The 22,374-nt window shown below is 46.0% G+C and overlaps 1 protein-coding gene across 2 annotated transcripts; it reads right to left on the bottom strand.

The window, feature by feature from the left end:
* Positions 1–192: 192 nt before the first annotated feature.
* Positions 193–22,018, bottom strand: Didum (dilute class unconventional myosin). Of its 2 annotated transcripts, XM_076429207.1 has the most exons (20): positions 21,877–22,018; positions 10,334–10,758; positions 9,404–9,704; positions 8,996–9,307; positions 7,991–8,479; positions 7,703–7,909; positions 7,256–7,378; positions 6,798–7,096; positions 5,873–6,491; positions 5,237–5,428; positions 4,800–5,162; positions 4,434–4,733; positions 4,245–4,350; positions 3,517–3,703; positions 2,371–2,569; positions 2,208–2,301; positions 1,967–2,023; positions 1,654–1,824; positions 649–1,595; positions 193–490 (listed from the first exon to the last, which is right to left on the bottom strand). In XM_076429207.1, the coding sequence occupies exons 1-20, from the start codon at positions 21,901–21,903 to the stop codon at positions 371–373; spliced, it is 5,538 nt and encodes a 1,845-aa protein (XP_076285322.1). In that variant the 5' UTR covers positions 21,904–22,018; the 3' UTR covers positions 193–370. The 2 variants fall into 2 exon arrangements, with proteins under 2 accessions (XP_076285322.1, XP_076285323.1); XM_076429208.1 differs by lacking the exon at positions 1,967–2,023.
* Between the last annotated feature and the right edge of the window lie 356 nt (positions 22,019–22,374).

The raw sequence follows: 22,374 nt of genomic DNA on the forward strand, positions 1-22,374 counted from the left end.
ACATGGTTTTCCTCTCACGATTCTCTCTTTCATTTCAGCTAGCCACTCGAACGTATTTGAGTCGACGTTGTACATTGCGCGGACAGGAATTATGCTTCGTAAAATACAAATTACTCGAGTAAAAAAAAATATATAAAATCGTGATATCGATGACCCGCTCGATGCGTTCTTTAATTCTCTCCCTCTTTTATAATCATTCTTCTCACCCCTTCGTCGTTTACTACCTCTCTCTCACTTTTCCGAATCTCTTTCATTCCCTCTCTTTCGTTTTGGCTTCGTTAATAAATAGGCTATGCGAATTTGATTACTTGTTACTCAACTAAAAAGTTACATGCGCAGCGGGGCCACTAAGTTTTCTTCGCAGCTATGGTTACACCTTCTTGAGCATTGGCAAATGCAGTACTTCCGGTATTTCGATGTCCTCCAATCGGATGTCCGACGGATTGAATGGGAACCTTACTGGGTACGAGTACTTTAGATCCATCAACAACTGCAACACACAAACGATACCAACATTAAACAGTAACGAGACTTAGGGGGATGTTTTACCGACAGGGTTTACAGGAAACATGATTACTTCATGAATTAATTTTCTGTCTGCAAATAGGTTTGTCGCGCACAGAGAAAAATTGGGCGATCTTCGCTCACCTGTTCGTTGGTCTCGCCGCGCTCCTTCAGCTTGTCCTGCACCTTCTTGATGAACGAGACCGGGACCCTGGTCTCGAAGTCGTCAGCAGGCGTGTACAAGTTGAGAATCTTGACGATCTGGTTGGCGGTCAGTTTGTTGCACATTTCGCAAACAGAATTGACATCTTCGTCGGTTTTTCGAGCCTGTAGTAGCTGGGCGGCTTGGATAAGGGGTTGAAAAGCTTCCGAGGCCTGCTCCAGTTTTCGATCCCTGCCCCATTGTTCCAGATAGCTCAGATTGTACCTGATCTGCATCCCCTTGGTCCACTGGCACAGTTCGTTCCTCAGAAGTAGATTGTTCAGCGCGCTGGCGCACATGAAGTAGAACAGCTGTTTAAACAACTGAACCACGATTTCAGGATCGACTCCGTGATACTGAAGAATCCTGCTCACGGAGCTGAGTTCTTCCAGAAGCTTATTCAGCTTCTGTTGAGTGGATTCTGGTTCCTCGCCCATTGACGAAGACCTTGCTCGACCTGTTAGACCGGATATGGCCTCGTGCTCGAGAAGAGCAGGCACGGTGAGTGCCTGGATCCTTTCCTTCAAGTTTGTCACGATGTTGTTGAAGATCCAGAGAGCTACGTTGCTCAGCACCACTCTGTATTCGTTCAGGTCGAAGTTCCGTAGACATTGCTCGTTTTGTCGGGGTGTGTTCTCGATCTGGAATGGTTTGTCTCCGGAATATTGCTTCAGGTTGTGCAGCAACCTCAGGGTGTTGCTCAGCCACAGAACGCTCGAGTCGAAGTCCTCTCGTTTCTTCACCACGCGTTTCACAGCGTTCAGATAGCTGGTCAACAGCTGGCGGACCTTTTGGTCGTCGTTTATGCAGTCGGTGTGCCTGATGCACATGAAGAGGATGTAGGCTGGCAGGCCGGGCAGCAGGGTGATCGAAATCCTTGGCTTCAGGTCTGCAACAATTAATCGTTGTGATGATTGTTTTTGAATAATTTAGCGCGCTAGGCTTACCGATGACGAGGTGCCGAATGATCACGTTGATGTCCTCTTTCCTGAACTCGAACATCCCTTCGTAGTCCCTCTCCTTCTTCCTGATGGCTGGCATGTTGCTCCCGTTGTCACCCGAGTTGCCAGTGGAAGACATGATCGCGGAATCGCTCGCTGGTTCCGTCGTATCTGGCACTGAGACAGAAACACGAAACACTTTTAACATCGTTTCGTCAATTCAGTTTTTCATGAGACTTGTGATTAATCGGAGGTATGATGGGGTGAGTTATGGTCTGCGAAGAGTGCGATGACTATAAACACTGGACCACAGACTCACCAGCGCCCCTCGAAGTGTAAGGGCGATCCCTATGCTCCTTAGCATCGTCTCCCTCATCTTCGCAAGCATTAAATATCACAAAGCTTTAATACCTATTCTGAGCGCGTGTATATCACATCGCAAGCTTTCCAAAAATACTGTGCACAGAAATCGCGACAGAACTTTGAACACGAATTTTCGTTCAAATTTTCTCCGCAATTTCTGTGCAGGCTAGAATCATTTTAAAGGAGTGTCCACTTACATCCTGCGTCCCGGAGACGTTTCGCCAGTATTTTACACTGCCTCTTGAACTTCCTGCACTCCTCCGCAATCTTGTCGTACTTCTCCTGCAGCTCCTAATTGTTTTTAAAAGATGCGGTTAAAGATTCCATTCACAGTTGTAATAAAATCACTGTGCTTTTTACCAAATTTTCCGTGGTCACCCTGGCGATCTCGTGCTGCATGAAAGCCTCGGTCTGAGTCTGCGGCGATTTGCTCAAGTTCACCGAGAGCAACTTCTGCTGCTTCTCGATCTCCTCTTGCAATCTATCGATCTCCGCTCTCCACTCGTTCCTCTGCTCCCTCCAACCCTTCTCCTTCGTCTGCAGCTCGTCCTCCAGTTGTCTACGAAAAGCGAAAACCTTAAATTCTCCCCTCGAACCCAATGGAAAAATTGTTCAATCGAAAGTGAAGGGTGGAAACGACTCAACTCGCAACTGTAACGTGTGCCCATAATTGCGAAAGTGGCCCTGTACATGGTGCGGCCGTATAACATGTACATGTTGGCACGAGGTGGTGGTTCCTTATGAAAAAATAAGAACAAAATATGCAATAGAACTTTCTCACTTAGGGCTTAGTTTTCGAGGAAATCGAGTTTGAAAGTCCCATGTGTACGTATACTGTTACGGCTAAGGTTCGTCGAGCAATGATAAAATATTGTTCCTTGGAAGTCCTCTTCTGTGTATTTTTCTTGAACTCGGTAACTTTTCAATACTGTGTAGACATTGTTTACAAACACGATACGCGTTACACGTTGTGCCCGCCGCTTGTTCATGTTATTCGGCTACACCATGTATAGTCGTATATTTCTTGTCCAAATTATTTCATTAAATAAAAATATATTTATATATTGGAGTGCTGTAAAATTCCATGTAGCCTGTTGAAATACCAAGCACTATCGAACGGTTCATTTTTTATTAAAAATAACATTGAATTAATTTAAAACAACTGGTAAACTCATTTCTTCTAAATTTCCACTCAGACCACTTTCATCTGTTAATTACGGACACACTACAGCCGCAATGCTCTCCAAACTAGCGATGAATGCCTAAACCAGATCATGATGATTCGGTATGATACTTTGGTCCCCCGATTGAACGAGAGATCGATATTAAAGCGTATCGGCGACTATTCGCGGGCAAAATTGTCAGCAGAACTCACTCTCTCGAGGCCTTTGTCTTAAGTCTACTGAAAATCGACGTGCATGCACAAACGACAAAATTACGATTAGACACCGCAGCTGTTTCTCCGTGGTACTCGGATTCAGACTGTGAAAGAGGTTCGTGATTTACCTGTTGATCTTCTTCTGGGTCTCGAACGCGAGCACCAGCTCGCCGTCTTCGTTGATGATGTCCACGTCGCGACCATAGTTCGAGCCCAGGCTCTTCATCCTACGCGTGTTGTCCGCCAGGACGCTGTGCAGCTGTATGCACTCTTCTCGCCGTCTCTCCAGCTCTTCCAGAAGCGCGTCGAATTGCCCTGGAAATGGAAATCATTCAGCCCACTGCTGGACGGTGCCGTAACTCGAAAAAACAATCGACTGACAGCCCGTGGACGATCGAGTATTTTATATCTTGCGATAGCCTGATAAGCGATAAGCGTTGGTTGGTGTGCAGAACATTATACCTGACGTTTTATAAAACTTTTGAATATTTTCCTCGAAAATATCGACCGTATCATATACAGAAATCAATCTTTATTTAAACGTCTGTTTATCGCAATCGATGCTTGAGATTTTAATCCACCCAGTATTTCCTGTTTTTAAAGGATTTCGTAGGATTGTAGAGGCATGCAGACAGATCGAAGAGCATAAGCGAGGCGTGTGGAAGGCGAAGGGTGCGAAAGCAATAGGCTGCGAGCTACAAGCATGTACATACTGTATTTGTCTTTGTTACAGTAAATGAAAAGCGTAGAAGAATAAAACGAAATAGTTTGCAGTTACTCCTGCAAAGTCAAAAGAAACCCACTCCAGGGAGCGAAAAATGAATGAGCTCCGTAGCGGCGAAAACTAAGAAATTACCCATGAGATTTTGATGTGCACCGGTCATGCCCGTCGAGGAGACACTTTTCCTCAACGAACCCAAGTCCTTCTTCAGCTGAGCGTTTTCCATTTCTAGTTCTTGAAGCTGCAACCAGAGATATCTCACGATCAACGTTTGAGCGATTGATTTAGCTGGTAGATCGCCGATGTTAGAACGTTTTCAATTACCCTGAACGTGTCCTGCGTCCTCGAAGTCTCTTCCGGAACGTCTTTCTCTAAATCCTCCACCATCCTGATTAATCTACCCTTCTCCTTCTCAACGTCCTTCAGCTTCTGCTGAAGTTTCAACACGAGACCGATGTCCACGGGCGCGTGGGCTGGTCCGTTCGTTTCGGGAGGCGATTTTTGGTTTTGTACTTCTCCATCGGGTGGACTGTCTGATCGCTGCTGGCTCCAGTCGATCGCCTCCACCCTTGAATAAGGCACTGAGGAGGACGCTGTCGATCGCACCGATCCGTAACCCAGGTCCTGAAAGATTGAACACATGGAAAATTTCTTCTTGCAGATGTAGAATTAGGTGCTGATTAAACTTACGAGGTTCTGATCGTCCGGTGGAAGCTCCGTGGACACGATCTGTCCACTGCCGCTGGAAGCATTGCTGAGGGACCTTGAATGCGCTGGAACGTGCATCGCCAGCTTTTGTTCCAACATTTCTGCGTGCTGTTCCAGCTCGTGGTACTCCTTCAGCAGCCTCTGATAAGCTCCGCGATCCTGGTCCTGGTCCATCAGCAGGAGGTCCTTCTCCTGCTCTAATCGGTGCTTCAAGTTCTCCTCGGCGCCACGTTGATTGGTCTTCATCTTCTCCGTGGCTACCGACAGCTCCTTCTTCAGCCTCTCTATCTCCTCCTCCAACTTCTTGTTCTCCTCCTCTTTCGCCAGCGTGCTCTTCTCCTTGTCCTGGCGCAGACAAATTCAAGAGAAAGTCGCGGAAAATGGAAATATTTTATAATTCAGCCGAGGATCAGTCTCACCTGCAAGATGTCCATCTTCTCGTCCCTCTCGGTCTTGACAGTGTCCTGCATCTTCTCAAGTTCTTTCTCTTTCTCCAGCAAGATAACGTTCAGCTTCTTATTCTCAGCATCCACAGCCTTCAGGACCTCCAGCTTGTGCTTCAGCTCTATCATCTCGTTCTGGACGTTCTTCAGCGACTGGTTCTCCTTCGACTAACAGAAACATTGAAAACTCAATCTCTGAACAACAAATTCAACGATCTAACAATTCCTGATGAGTAGACTGCGGATCTTTATGCAAAATAAAAAGTGTTCGCATTGATTGCAGGACACGGGAGCCAAATAAGAAGTGTAATCTTCTTTTAATTATCCTATTAACACTTTACCTACTGGAAGCCTATTAATAGGATTTTCAATAATTGTGCTGTACCAAAAGAAAGCATAGAAATTTTCTTTTACATTGCAATCTTAAATCAAACTATTAGATGACGTTATTGAGGGTGCAATTGTGCAATAATTACCGGTCGGTAATGTGTTAAGATGAAACTATTACATTGATGTCCTTAAATAGTTTTAACACGTCCACAGCTTTAAATTGTACGTGCTCGTTTTTGTCATAAATGAATCAAATCCGCAGTCTACTGTTGAGACACATACCAGCTCGGTGATCTTCTGCTGCAAGGTGATGATCTTCTTCTCCAGGCCCTTGTTCAGCGACTTGACGTGCTCCACGCTCCTAGCCTCCGCCTTCAGCCTCTTGAACACCTTCTTCGCCAGATACCTCCTAATGCAAGCCTGCACGATCACTATGTTCTCCAACCTCTTCTTGCAAGCCATCCTCACGAGGTATCCTCTGCAGAATCGTTGGATCGTGATCGCAGCGGCGTTGTCCTTCATTCTTCTGTATCTTTCCCGCGCCATCTTGCCTCTGCCGTACTTCTGGATGCCGATCACTGTGCGCTTGATCTTCAGGTAACGTTGCCTCTTCAGCCAGCCCTTCACGCGAGCTTGAATCTTGATCGCCGCTCGTTCCCGTCTCACTGCCTGAGCTTTCTGCCTGGCGATGTAACCTCGGCCGTGTCTTTGCAGACCTAGCACAGCTCGCCGGATCTTCCTGTACCTGTTGCGACAGATCAGACCTCGCACAGTCTTCTGGATCATGATGCAGGCGTCCCGTTGACGTTCCGCGCGGAGCTTCTCCAGGTAGGCCACCTGGCCGGCTCGGAACAGCACCTTGGTCTTGCCGAACTTGAACTTGTCATCGTCCTTGATGTATCTGGAATGATTCGCAGACGATCAGGCATCTCTTTACCTAACCTTGCCAATTGATTAATTTTACTCATGAAGTTATTATTCGGCAGCGTGTAAGTATGTAAATTAAGCCTCGTCAAAAATAGGGCTTTGACGGCGACTGTGGCCCAGATTGATCTTTTATCTAGCGCCGTTGACTACTGAAAAAAAGCCGTTGTTTGGGCTCAAGGAGTGGATGAATGAATGAAAACAAGGAATAGAAGAATTAGTGGAAATAATGATAAACAATAAGAAACACGGATACTGCTCTTAGATAACGAATGGTTCAAACCTTGCCAAAATGCGCCTGCAGGTCTCCCTCAAGTCGTCGCGTCGGATTTCCTTGAACTTGCACAAGCACCTGTACCTGAGGAAGAACTCGCCGTACGTTCTCTGACTGGGGAACCCAGCTGCGGATATCCTGATAGTCTCGAGCACTCCGCAAGCTCGTAATTGTTGCACAGCTCTGACCGGGTTGTATTCGAAAGCCTCCTTCGTGTCGTTGGGCTTGATGCAGCGCACGTAGTGCGGCGTGGTCGCGTTTAACGTCGACATTAGCATGTTCAAGGAATCTCGGAACTGAGATCCCACCTGTGGATCCGACGGCAATAACGTCACCCCTTCATCTCTGACTCTGATTAACCCTTTGCCCTATATTTCAGTTGAATCTTCTCGGGGCGAAAAATACGGTAACGACTAATTGATTCTAGGGCAACGGGTTAAGAATAGGAAGAATAATATTCACTGTACCGTTTTCTTGTTCTGCTTCGGCGTTGCGGGGGCTGGTTTCTGGGCGGACACTTTCACCCTCACGTTAGAAGGCACCGAGAGCTTTGGATCTTCCTCGCTCAACAGCTTTTTCAATAGTTTATTCTGTAAGAATTTTTAGGGGATTTTTAGTGAGACGCTCTGGACCGATTGATGAATTGATCATTCAAGGGGTGGTCTCGTTTCCAGGATTGCAGGGGTGCGGGATGTGCATTCTCATTTCTCGATAATCTAATGGTAGGGTTTTTCCGTAGTTAAACGCTAGATAGAAGATCAATCTAGGCCGCAATCGACCTCAGAAGTCCTATTTATACTCCTTATTTTAAAATAATAATAATGCAAGACCTAACCAAAGTGTTACCGAGAAATGAAAAGGCGCATCCCGCAGCCTTGCAGTCCCGGAAACGAGACTGCCCTCGCTAAACTCACATCTCCGTTTCGCAGCGCGTCGACCTGCTCCTCGATGACGGTGTCCCTGTTCTTCTCCAGGAAGCCGACAGTTTCGTACTGCACCAGGTCAGCGAAATGGTGTATGAGGAAAGCGGAAGTGCCGAACCGTGGCTTCTCGAAGTGCTTCGACTTCCCGCACTTTGCATAGAGCTTCTCAGCCCAGGAGCTGTCCGACCCTTTCGGCATCTGTCGTTCAAGCGGTTACTTAAAGAGTTAGCTCCCCCGGAACCCCATAGCGGAAACGACGTGTTAGAAGTTCTTACTGACTCTGCACTCCTCGTCCAACAGGTCCAAAATTCCCAGCTTCGTCTCGATCAGATCGATGCACGGTTGATTGTCGTAGAAATCGATGAACGTCCACTCGATCTCCTCCCGAAGGTACTCCTCTTGCTCCAGCTTGAACACGTGCTGGTTGAACTGCTGTTGCAGCTTCTCGTTCGCGTAATTGATGCAGAATTGTTCGAACGAGTTGATCTCGAACGTCTCGAACCCGTAGATATCGAGAACACCGATGAAACATTGCGGTTTGTTCTGCGATTGCAAAGAATTGTTGATCCCAGCCACGATCCAATTGAACAGCTCCGCGTAAATGTGCTTTGCCAAAGCATCCCTGGCACCGATCGCTTGCTCGACGTTCATAGGCTTCAGAAACACCTCCCTCATGGAAACGATCTTCCGGTGGCACAGCCACTTTCGCATCGCCTTCATGTCCGTGCCTAACAGCTCGCATATCGTCAAGAGATGCTTGTCCGACGACTAGAAGACCAAGCAACGCGGTAATATTGAAAAACAGGAGAGTGTACGAGCTGGCCTCGGAAGCGGCTGACCTCCTTGCGGAATAAATGCTTTATTGTTCGTGTAAGAGCACAGGTATTGACATCTTCGCACCGAGAAGTACAATGGGCTGCGTGAGAAAGCTGCTTCTTTGATCTGAGCGACGCGGAAAGCGATACAGGCTCTGCAAGTCACTGCAAACTCACCCTTTCGCGAATCAGGCAATATTTTTAATCAAATACGTACTTAAAAGTAATTACCAATTCATTAGTCAATATTCGGACACTTTTAAAAAGACGATAACGTTTTAAATATTGGATCGCACGACTTGAAATTTTTCGGGAAGTTAGAACAATTGGTTTGCTACGCAACGCGACCAAGAATTTTGAAAAAGAAATTGATTTGCAGAGTGGAGAGTAGCTCTCTCGCGGAGAAAATTGCCAGGAGGCCAGTTGCTTTCCGACCAACCACATAAACGAATAAATATCGCATATTTACGGAGATGACGCTGCCCTCGGTGTCATTGGCGCTGTTCTGAGCGTCAGAGTGCCTGATCTGGACATTGCCTAAATGAATGATGGCCGCTAAAATACGAAGCATGTCGTCCTGTTGCTTGGACGTGAAACCGAGCATGGTGAGCGCGGTGATCGTCTCGTCGAAGCACGTTAGATCGTCGACACCGTCGATCAACGGATTATTTCCTTGGTTCAGATAGTGAAACTTATTCTGATGACCTAGATGCAAGTGGGGTAGTCGAGACGCGGCTGCGCACATTTGGTAAAATACGTGATAATTCCTTTCCTCATTCGCCTAGGGAATTGCTCGTTTATAATCATCGGACCTCAGACAAACAGTTTTGCGCCGGCTGCGTTTCTATCTATTCGAATCGCTACTCTGTAATCATACCTGAAACACCACCCTCGACTTCTCGAGCAGGTAGGTCCTCATGCTGGCCCCGGTTATGTGGTAGTGTTTGTTGAACTGGATCTCGATGAACTTGCCGAAACGCGAGGAATTGTCGTTCCTCGTGGTTTTCGCGTTACCGATCGCCTCCATGATCGGTAACGACGCTAGAACCTTCTTCTCCACCTGTGTCTCCGTTGTGGAACCACCGACCGTCGCGAAGTATCGCATAGTGTATTTGGCGGACACCGTTTTGCCCGCGCCTGACTCGCCGGACACGATGATCGACTGATCGTGGCCCTCCCTGCGATCATTTCCTAACCTCAGAAACATTTTCCAGCCTTTTCTTGGGGAATCGGACGGTTCACAGTCGACACGTTCACTGTGCTAACGAGTTAAGGTGGTAGACTCGTTTCTAGGATTCCAAGGGTGAGGGGTACGCCTTCTCATTTCTCGATAATGCAATGATGGGGTTTCTCAGTAGTCCAAAACGCTAGATAAAAGATCAATCGAGGCCGCAATCGCTCCCAAAAGTCCAACTTTTATGTTTACGAGGCGTAATTTTCATTATTCTACTCTTGCATTAACTTGAGAAGTGAAAATTACGCCTCGTAAAAACGTAAAAATAGGATTTTTGGGGCGCTTTGACTACTGAAAACCTCCATCTTTGCATTATCGAGAAATGAGAAGGCGCATCCTGCACCCTTGCAATCCTGGAAAAACGAATCTGCCCCCTTAATCCCATTTACGCTATTTAAAATTTCGGGTATCCGGGTATCACGAATTTTCTATTTAGTAATTTCTATTCTATATCAAACATTTCGCTGTAGTTTAATCAGAAATCTCGCGATTGCTACGCAAAGATCAGCCAGCCTCGCGTTCGAGCGTCGCAGGAGGCCAATGAACGTGTCAACGGGGAATAATATCGCGAACCTTTCCAGCTTGGTGTAAGCCTCCTCAGCAACTGCGAATATATGAGGCTCAAGGTCGCCCATGGCTTGCCCCCTGTAAGCCCAGATCGTGTCATGTCCGTAGATTGGAAGCTCATTGTATGGATTGAACGCGACCAGCACGATGCCGCAGTAAGTGTAGATGCAATGCCTCTGGAAACGTATCTGGAGATTATAGAGGACGCCTGGCTCGTGTAGAAACGATAGCGATGTTAGATTGTTCTCCCCTATGAGAATGTCCGGATTCCGTAAGGGTGGCAAATCAGTGTCCGATTTGATCTCGAGGACCTTTGTCTGGTGCGAGTCATCCGTGCGGACTTTCAAGGTCGGTTGCCTCAGCTTATAGTCCTCGAGAAGCAACGCGCCTTCCCAGACCTTCTCCGGATGAGGCACCCATACCCTACCACCCTGCGGAACATAATCGATCATCGCACCCTTCTTTTAATCCTAGACTACGGGTCTTTATGCTAAACAAAAATTGTCTAACAACAAGTTCATTGCAAGGAGCTACTTGTAATGCCAGCGAGTTGAGTATTTTTCCAACGAACGTCAAATGCTTAATTTTAGTTTAAATTTATGTAAATCTAGATTTTCATCAAGTAAAATTTGTTTCTTTATTAATAGACTGCGGACCTTTATGCAATTATGGCTTCTAAAAATTTTCAAGAAATACTAGAGTAAACAATATGACGGAATTTAGTACGGTTTTAATTTATTTCTGATCTGAAAAGACTACTACCACAGGAAATCAGATCTGATTTGATCCGATTTTCTTAAAATTCGTCTACGAAAATAGCAAATTGCGTAAACATTCGCAGTCTATTTATTAAATATACATATGTTAGATTGAAGAACTAAATCCTTAGTCGCGCAGGACCCGGCGGGATCCAAATAAATCGCACGTCTATCCCGCGGGATCGCGAACCCTAACCGCCGCGCCGTGCACACTGAGAAACTCACAGGTTGTCTTCTGGTTGAGTCATCGACTGTAAAGCCGGTTCCCGAAGCGCGTTGTTCAACGTCGCAAACGAGCTCCGCACGGGTTAATTACTCAGCGTCTAATTTTCGCCTGTTTGAAAAGATGACCCGCTTTTCTTCGTCTGTGTTTTTCTCCCTCCCCCCCTTTTTGACGAGTGGTACGTATGAAAACGGGGTCGGCGATACGGAGTATCGATTTCGGCGGCACGGAGCACGCCAAATCGCGATTGGTGATCGCGTTTACAGCCCGATGCTCCATTATGCGAACGGCTATAAAATCTTCCAACTTTATTTTATGCCACCTCGAGCGCAGGAATTCTTCGAGAGAATCATGGACAATTTCTACTTGTGTATTCTGCTTTATATGGATCAACGAGAAACTCATTTTCGCGACAGTGAAGCATCCTGGCGACCGCAGTTCTAAGATTCAGAATGCGTTCGGGATTATTGATCGCGGACAATCTGAACGTACTCCATCCGACACTCGGCAATAGCCTGAATGCGGGCATGCTCGTCGAAAGAATCGCCTAACGGTGTCTTTGAAATGATGGTCGAACGATTCAAACGACAGAACGACCACGAACCGCCGAAATGTACTGTTATCGCGGCGAAAGAAATGGTTACGTGATCGGAAGGAATATCGTGCAACGGTAAAGTTCACTGCTACCATTTTCCCCGTGTTACCTTGACGCGGGAGGTCCGGTTCGAGGGACTCGGCACGATTTCGAGTCACTGTCTTCTTCGTTGACAACGTCGCGGTGACTGCGTGCTCGCGAAGAAGTGAAAAGTAGCCGTGAACTCTCACGATCCAATCTTGTATGTCAACTGTTACGCAAGTCGTGGCTCGAAGGACGCTGAGAGGAAAGAATTGAAGAATGGCGGCGAGGTAATCACTTCCGAAGACAAGTTATGGGTGTACCCGACGCGACGCCTACCGTCATGTCACTGACAAGTCGTGGAAATTGGAACTGTAATTCGAAAACGCTCTGGAGCGTCATCCTTTTGTATCCATTTGTCAATCTATTGTATTAGATTGGAGGGAAAGTTCTGTCGCGTATTTTGAAGGAAACATAAAAATATAATTCCCATTATTTGTAACAATCGGAGGTCTAAAACCATTTCAATATTTTCTGAAGTAGCTAAAAGCGCTTAATGATCTCATCTAAATTTATTAGGTTGGAAGGAATGTTCTGTCGTATTTTAAAGAAAACATTTGAATCAATTTATAAAAATACGTCTATAATATTATTGAATGATATAGTTTCCATTATTTGTACAACAACTAGTTGCCATCTTTCAGATAACCTGTCAATTCCTGTTTAGCAATCACTCTTCCCGAATCACCTGATTATTTAAAATATGACAGAACTTTCCCTCTAACCAAACAAATGGCATGTTCAACCAGCGTCTCCAACAGCCCGCAAACACGTGGAAATCGGAACGCGGTCGTTCGTTGCCATTTTCGCGTTTCAAGGCCGCCCGATCGCTGACATCGCGCTATCAAGCTGCGTAACGCCGCGCCGGGCCCCGTCTGCTCGTGTGTCCGCGAATTATTGCGTTTCTCATCGTTTTACGACTCCCCGCGGATCGCGGTGCAAGGTAAACGAAGGGGAATCGAGCGGGCATAACCGATTCGAAACGCCGTTTCGAATCCTCCGAGTCATGTCTACCGAGCGGTTCTAAAGGATTGTCTCCGCAGGAGCGCTCGCGATAAATCTGTTCTCACGATTTTGAAGACTTAAACTTCGGTCAAAGGCTCGTTTAATTTATGAAGTTCGCGATTCCCATGCTTTCTACGTTACATAGCGGGTGAACGATTACTCGGTTATGGCTCGAACGCGGAAAAAGCGGAACCGAGACGGGTTCCCACGCAGTTTGCTCATTGGAAATGTGATCAGAACCGGCGGAACAGCTCGCTGCTCGCTCCTAGAGCGACAATCGACCCACAGATGAGAATGACTTTCCCTTTTTTCTTCGCGAATTAATTAGACGGCGAACCAGAGATAACGGCGACTCCCATCAACTTATGTAAAGGTACATCAGCGACATTAACTTCTGGGTACCATTGTTGGTCCCTCTGGTTCCTTCTCGGTTACTATCATTTAGGATCTTTGCTGCAGAAATGGTATCAAGTCACTTTTGGCAGGTAGAAAGACTCTCAGTCATTGGAGAACAGTTTTTTGACTTGGAAGAACACTCTGGGAAATTGATAGAGTGGTTTATACTTCGGAAAATGGTACTCTCGATGTAATAGAGATTTGAGGAGGGCTTCCAATTTTCGTGGAACGAGTAATAAGTTCTCGCACGTGTCGTACTGCTGTGTTCAGACGCTTAACCTTCAGTTACTCGCACTCCACTTTCTACAGAACTGTTTACACGGAGCTTTATACGACTCGAACTTAAACAAATTTTAAAGCACTAAATTTAATGTTTTCAGACTGCGAGTATCATACGCGAGTAATTAAAAGTTAAATATTGATTCGTACTCGAACGGCAGCTTAAAATGGTACTTTCTATTACTGGGGAATATCAAGGCAGCCTTGGCGCCTGTGCGAATGCAAACCACTCGCATGTTGTGTCTGAGCTTTGCCAACCGATCTACGGCTTCTGTCGCGTTCCACCCACGCCTCGTTTCAATGTTCAAACTGCGTGACTTTTTACCGCACCCGGTGGCATTAAGACAGCCTTCATTGTCACCCAGCACCGCCGATCAATCAATCATCGATACCAAGCCACCTCGGGCCTCCCATTTCGCAATTACCAAGACAATGGAACTGCTTCGGACATTGTTCCGTAAATTCCACAATTAATTACACTACGAGAAAATTCGTGCGAAAGGTGTATTACTCCTCTTTCAATAACGTTGCTTGCAAAAATACGAATTGCTAATCGATTTCTCTGGGAATGCGCTGACCGATTACTAGACTGCGGATCTTTATGCAAAATACACATTTTCTACCTGAGTTGCAACAAATTGGAGCGACGTGGAAATTTATTTCCTGGTGTAAAATAATGTAACAATATTTTTAAATTGTTCTAATGCCTTTGCTGTTCTCACTTACACCTACTCATTTTTGTTTTAAATGTCATTATGTCCGCAGTCTAACGATTACACTCGGTTGTGACAACGATCGCCACCGGAATTTAGGTTCGCGACTGTCCGCCTAAATAGGAAGCGGACGAAACCCGCAATCTTATCAACAGCTGCGAGGCCACGCGCGTGTGATTCACTTTTGCCAGAGATTCCCTCCCATTGAAACAGAAACTGATAACGCGTCGACGACATACTACAACGGTGTAGACTGTAGACGTATCTGTGACACGTAATTACATGCACAGAGAGACACACATCGCTGTGCTATCCGGGATCGTGCTGTTTGCTTATCGATTCACAAAGGTAACAGGAAAACGGGACGGCAGCGGAAACCTTTTCTCTTGAAAATTAAGACTCGTAACGTAATAAAGCAAAACAGCCGGGCGCAGAACTTGAGCGCAGAAATTGCACCGTGTTCCGTCACCTTTAAAACGGCACAACACCGCGGCTACGGCTTACCGAGGTGCCGGGATCGTTTACTCGTTACATTTTACATAACATTTGCATCCATTGTCGTGCAACTTCGGATACGTAACATTCGTCAATATTTGCACTGGCCATGGCGCTGTTACGACTGCACTTTGTCGGAGAAAGTGCCATTTGTTCGTCGCAAAGGAAACGGGACAAGAAGGAACACCTGAATTCCAGGTCCTAGAAAGAAATTCTTATCAGTTCTGCAGAATTTTTCTATGCTAGTCCTCGACTTTTTATCTTCTCCGAGCAAACAGAATTTCGGAGATTGTTCCCCGCGAACCTCCTGTAATCAGAAGCTTGCTAAATCGATACAGTTATCGTGTTTCATCTAACCGGCAGATTGTGTCCATTTCTTTGAAAATCACGGGACGAGATTGACCTATTTTAATTCCAAAACTCAAATTACCACTTCGAGGCTCCCGTTTTCAGTTGATAAATGAAATAAAAGAGAATTCGCGGCGAGTACTGAATTGATACCAAAAAATGCCTTTAACAAATGTTTCGATGATTGGGTTATTCGTTGGCATGAGTGTATTATTTCGAAAGGGGCCCACTTTGAAGGCGATACATACATTCATTGACCAATTCCCGGTACTTTTTTGACAGAATGTAAATTCCAATAAAAGAATTTGACAAAAGTTTTGTTTTTAATAAAAAATATGATCATGTTAATTTTTTAAATGCTATTAGGTATTTTTTATTACGTACTGTTGTAGCTGATGTCAAGACGAGTCCAATGACCTACTGAACTACGGCTTTAAGTCTTAAAATAATGCTAGAATAATTTTGTCCAGCTAAATAACCCGTTTAGACCAAAGTGAGCCGCGGAAATTAATATCAGTGTTCCAAAAATTATATAAATTAAAATGAAGGAGCATTAATCCACATGTACTTAAATACACGTGAAATATCTGTATACACGTGTGTCGTTAATGCACGTTCGAAACCACGATCTCCGGTAGTTAATTAAGCGAAGAGACTAATCGCTGGCAGTGCGAATGATGTTCGCCTCGGAGATAGGCAGCGAAACGATAAATTCCCGTCGCCGAAGATTTCAAAATTCTGATAAGAACGTGACACTGTTTGTAGTCGGCGATTGATGATTGCACTTCAACGGCGCATTGTGTTTGCACGGGGGCGCGAAGTATGTACGTACGTACATTCGCACTTGTTCAGGGCTCGTACGGCACGGTCGAGATTATCGTGTGTTCGTGGAACGGATTCAAGGTGCATTCGGAAACGAGAACGGTGCACTTGGTTGAGACCGCTTGACGTCGTGCTCGTCGCCGTGAGATCGATCGGCTCGAGCTGCGTTGCTCTCTGAGAAAGGCGCCGGGTTCTCCGTTATTGGGAATAACCAGGTCAAGTTTCCCGCCCACACACGCACTGTATAGATTTATATTTTTTTCCTCACATGTGTAGCGATCGCCGCCTGGCTGGCTGCACCCTCTGTCGCCACAGACGGAATTTCCCTTTCGTCGGGATGACAATGAACGGGCGAAGGCCTCTCATGGGGAACGAGCAGAATGTACAGTGTGAATTTGCATGATGGGGTCGTGGGGGAAAGTTTTTGACTCGAGCACTTTCTATTTTAATGCTCTTCGGCTTCTTCGCGCCTCTCGTCTATTTCTGAAGAGGCTCAGAGGGGCGCTCGGAAAATGTTTGATCCGCTATTGTTCTTGCGAGATTGGACGCTGTGGGAAAGGCTTAGGGGATGATTTGTAGACTGAGGAAATATTGCTGGACTTTTCTGCTGAAGTTGTCACGTTGGAGGGAAAGCTCTGTCGTGTTTTAAATGAGCAGGTAATTTTGCTTGTAAACGAACGACACATGTTGCTAGTGAGTCATTGATAGCTTATCTGGAAGGTGGCAACAAGTTGTTACAATTAATTGAAACTATATCATTGAATAGTATTAAACATATCGCTGCTCCGGAAGTATAATGACGCATTTTCAGGAGAACAATGACGTATTGGCTGGTTTTTATTATTTTATAAATTGAAATAACTTAAAAGTTGCAATAACAACCCACAATGTGTATAAACTACTCTCATAAGAGAATTAAACCGAATCTATAGGCCATTCTATTAAGACAAATTGGAATTATTTTTCGTTTGCTTGTCCTGTAAAAAATTTCAATTTTTGCAGTCGTGTCATTATACTTCCGGAGCAGCGATATATTTTTATAAATCGATTCCTTCCAACCTAATAAATGGATGTGATCTGTATAGCATTTTATTCAGATGAGATCATTCGGCGCTTTTAAGTACTTCAGAAAATACTGGAATGATTTTAGACCTCCGATTTTGCATCATCCTGTACACTGAAACGGAACCAACTGCTTGCAACAAGAACTATTAGGTAGACAATCTTCGATCATTCTCAGCGGCCACTTTAATGCCGAAAAAAATTGCTGGACCTCCTACTTTGCGACATCCTGTATATTTAAATGTCACCGAGAGATTGTGGCAAGGATTGCCAGGCGGATCAATGTTCGATCGCCATTTCTGTACACTTTCGGACTGTCGTGTTACTCGAGAGCTACAATGACAGTTGTTCCAGATCTCGGTGAACTTCCAGCACGCCTGACCCACTCCGTGATTATCTCCTTTAATTATGAAGTAGATAGCGACAGTGGTCCGTGTACAGGACAGCCGAACGCGGAAACACTACGGACAATTCCTCATCTTGTAAAGCTCGCGACCGTGAGAAACACGAGCCTGCAACTTTCAACGGTGCGTCGCCGTTGAATAAGATCGCAAAACGAGCCGAGTTCGTGGGAGATTGCTGCGAGGAATCCTCTGTTTTCACGGGGACTGCACAAAAGGGCAGTCTCGTAACGCCATATTTAGCTGTGCTAGGGTTTTGTCGTGCAATTACTAGCGATACAGCGAACCTGGCCTCAGGCGACTCACTTTACGATACCTTCCGACCCGGCTTTGAAAAATCAACCCGGCAACCTGGAGGAATCCAGCTACTTTCAATCCTCTACTCGCTGGAGATTCAATCTTCGCAGAAACCAATTCTTTTACCTTTGAGACACGCATTAAAGATAGATAGAAAATTAAACATTCCTTCTGACCTAGAATCTTTCCATTGCATGTGGTTTTATTCATTTTATGGATATGCAATTGATCTTGTACAATACTTAACCGTTCAGTAATTGATTATTCAAAATACTTGTTGCATTATTAAATTCATATTCAATCATTAAACGTATTTAATATATTAATGAACTACTGAAAGTATTGTACATACAAGGTATTACGTCAGTTTTATATCGCTAAACTTAAGAAAATCATATAGAATTTAAATATTTCACGCAAGAAGAAAAATTCGGTTTGCATGAACCACTTCGCTGCCAAAGAGGAAGCACGTGGAATGAGAAGAATTGAGAGAACTTGGAAGATGATCGAACGGCTCATCTCCGTTGGCGGATTGGGGAAAAAGCGTGTGGGTGTTTTCGGAGGCAGTTTTTAGCGATGCACTCAGTGTTCCGCGAGTTAGAAAGGAATCTTCTTCGTTGACCTTTCGGATGAAATATCGCTCGAACACGGAACAGAATCCTGAAGCGGATCCCTCGGTCTGGAGTTGCGGGAAGAAGCGAGCGAGCAAGGAGAACGACCTATTCCAAGACGTTTTGCTTTTCTGCTCCCTGGGAGAAAGGGAGCTAACTGGCTGCTGGTTGAGCTAGCCTCCGCGGATCACGTTCCTCGAACCGATCGTGCGAGCAACAGTTTCGAATCGGGCTAGCTAGCTTACCTTTAAACGTAAAGGCGCGATCGGGACTTCGTTTCACGTTGCAGTTCGTTGCATAACGTCGCGACTTTTATTGCCCTCTACCTGGGCACGTTCGCGCATTACACGGTTGCAAACGAACAAGTTGATACCCGGAACGAAAAACGTTGGAAACGAGGACTCCAGAAAATTAGCTGAACGTGCGAGACAACTGGAAGAATGATGGTTGGGATTGCAACGAACAGACGTAACAGTAGAAATTAGAAAAGAGAGGAGAAACGAGTCGGACGACAAAAATTCGGGGAGGAAGTCTAAGCTGAAGAATAGAATTACCTAAGCGGATTAAGAGAAAGCAGAGAAACTACGTGTCAACAAGAATATCAGCTGCGATTACACAGATGAACAATGCTGAAAAAGGAAAAACGATTCGGAAGAGAAGGATTCCCAGTTTGTGAAGGACCAAAAAGGAACACTGGCTGAATTTCGAAAGAGGAAGAAGAGCGAAGAAACGAGAAACTAGAAAATGCAAAATCCTGCAGCGCGCAGGATGCGTGACCAGTGATGCAAATAGAGCGCATTCAAGTACCTGTAGCCGAGGGCTGCGCCGCCTGAATGCGGCGCTATTAACAATGAATATTAGCCCGGAACGTTTCACATCCCTAACGAAGCCACGCTTCAGCGACCCGAGATATGAATCGAAGTAAATTGAAGCAAACAAGGCGCCGTGCCGGAGATCCGCGGGATCAATGCGGAGTATACAAGGTGTACTTCCATAAAATGCATGATACGACCTCGGGCAACCCTCGCAGTTCACCTGCCCGAGGCAGTAAATTAGCCAAGATGGAGTGCTGCTATACGATCTTAAAGGGGCAGGTCCGAGACACGCGTTAAGCCTCGTTCTCACCGACCGAACATCGACTATCTCGAGCCAGCATCTGAATTAGAGCACCCACACTTCATCAGGTGAACTGTTCGCAACCTGCAATTGCTATCAAGGCACGCACAGCTTGAACGATAGCAACTGTTCGTTTAGAGCCTCTGGTTGACGTTCTTTCATTGAACCCGCAACTTTTACGCGCACACGCGACCTGCACAAGTTCGTTTAAAGCCTCTAGTTGACGCTCATTTAACATTGAAATGAAACTTAGAAATAAATCTTTAGTTATAACGCTTATACTTCGCCGATGCATTGAACCCGCAACTTTTACCTTCGATCTCCCTCCGTTCTCCTCGGTATTTAGAATGTGAGAACGTTCGTGAGCTAAGTTCCACGATCATGTTTAGAATAGACGGTATAGAAAAAGTGCAGTAACTCTTCGGACGGCGGAGAACAAGCGATTATCAAATTACATGGAGAATCGAGTGGAATTTCTCCGTCCGATTTAACATCACTTTCTAACCGGGGTTTTCTACGTGAAATGACCTTTAAACCGAGCCGCTCGGTTCCGCCGCATTAGTCCCATTAATTTCGCGACCGCGGCGAGACATTTTAAGCATGGAAATAAATGGCCGCGATTATGAACAGGCGATCGGTGTTCGATGTTCAGGGACGGTGAACGCTGTGTTTCGAGGCAACGCGCTGTCAGAATGACAGGAGGCGGTTTCTCGCGCGCGCGGGACAAACGGGACAAACGCATTTGCTTAGGCAACGGCGATCGTGCAGCCCGGTTCTCGAAGCAGAATTTAGGTCTCTAGGCGCAGAGCCCCCCGGCACGACGATCATTGATTTTTGTTTTGAAAAGAACCGCGACTTGTTTTCGCGCTTACCGCTATTTTTATCGACCACCCGACTGGGCTGCGTTCGTCTCGAAAATTTGAAAATTGCTTAACATTGTTACAGTGTTAATAATATTATCCGAAGTCGCATCAACTGGTACAAGCAGAATTTACGTCTCTAGGCGCAGGGCCTCCCGTGACGACGATCATTGATTTTTGTTTTGAAACGAGCCGCGACTTGTTTTCGCGCTCGCCGCTATTTTTATCGACCACCTGAATGGGCTACGTTCGCAATGAAAATCAAGTCAGTAAAACTTTCAACGATTTATGGCTGAATCGTGGACCATTTTTCCTGAATCGTCCGGTAGAGTCTAACGCGTTGGCAGACGCAGTACCACGGGAATATCAGAGGGCAAAGACGCAGTCACCTCTCGTGAAAGTTGTTCCTCGCCTGAGAAAGACACCTTCGCCCGCGACCGATGATGCATACCGTTCGCCTAATTGGAGCGATATCCAGCTAATTATTTTCCGAAACAATTAACCTTGCATCCGACCGTGGAAACTTTCGCGAGTCTCCGCGCAGCCAGCGCGAATTCGAAGCGTGCCGTCGAAGAAAATCGATAGGGGACTCGTTAAACATCTACTGGCAGACAGTGATTCGCAACAGAACCGGCTAGTTCTACTTTCACGGGAACCACGGGAAACGCTGTCCCTCCGCGGAACCAATTCTGTTCCCAGGAACGATTCCTGGTTATGGGACACGAGTCCGAAGCTATCCGACCTGTTCCAGACCCGACGGCAGTCGAAAAATTACCCTACTTCTCTGTGAAACTGGAAAATCAGATTCAATAGGGACAAAATTTCTCGTTGAACAATGTTCAGCGACTTTTATGTAAATATTAATTGGGATGAACAAATTTTAGCGTGCTCCGATAGAGAATACATTTCTAGATACTCCGAATGCATACAATTTTCAGACTGTTCGCCATCAGTTCAACGACAAAGTCACTTTTCAGAACGATATCAAACCGGTCGGACGACGACAAACATATCCTATGTCCACAATAAAATAAATACCCGCAAGATTGCTTCCAATCTCTCCAGCAAACAGAATCAATTTACCTCGTCCGCAGCGAACGTCGTCGCAACAGACACCGAAGAATCGTGAAACAGTTTCGGAGCGAGCGTTACGGCTCTCAGAAACGACACCATCAATATTTACTATTTTTTCTAGATCCCCTGACGATCAACAAAACTGGGAACGAGCGGATAGAGGTGACATGCAAGAAACCTCAGGGTACGAAGCGAAACGAGTTCGTCTAGTAACCGGAAGTTCGAGAAGAGGCTAGCTAGTCTGGCTAGCGAGTTGCTAATTCTCAGGAGGTAACGGTGGTGTCAGGTGTCGCGGTCAAGTGAGAAAAATGTCAACAGAGAGACGGCCAATGTGGCCGAGAGTCCCATGGCAGTCTGTGGGAGCGGGTGTTAGTCGGCGAACGGGGTCCAATGGGGCCTGATGGGTCTCGTACCTTGACGTACAGCTCCCTCGTCGTCATGGTGCTTGGTCCAGGTGTCCTGGGTCAGGTCTCAGGTACGATGAGAAGTCTCGCAGCAGCCGCAGGCACTCACGACTCTTCCCACGCACACACGCATACACCTGAGCACAGACGAAACCAGGTACCTACGACATTTGTCGTCGCGTGTACGCGCTACGATCGACGCGGACGTCTTCCCTCGGATCTACAGTACATCCTGATGTCACCCGAGGCACGGTCACGGCATGTTTCTGTTTTGATTTTCTTCCTTTTCTTTCGCTCTTTTCGCTCGCTCCCTCCCCTTGCTACCTGTCCCCCCTCCTGTATCCACACAATCCCGAAATCTCGCAAGGACAGTACAGGACACACTCGTTCCTCTTGTTTTCCTCTCGCTAGCTTCGTTATTCAGGATCTCTCCCCGCGGTACTCTTCGCTTAGGTTACCCAGCCACTCGAACCATCGACCAGTGGCCCACCGGGAAATGGATTTTCG

Source organism: Lasioglossum baleicum, chromosome 8, assembly GCF_051020765.1.
Source record: "Lasioglossum baleicum chromosome 8, iyLasBale1, whole genome shotgun sequence".
Classification (NCBI taxonomy): Eukaryota; Metazoa; Arthropoda; class Insecta; order Hymenoptera; family Halictidae; genus Lasioglossum; species Lasioglossum baleicum.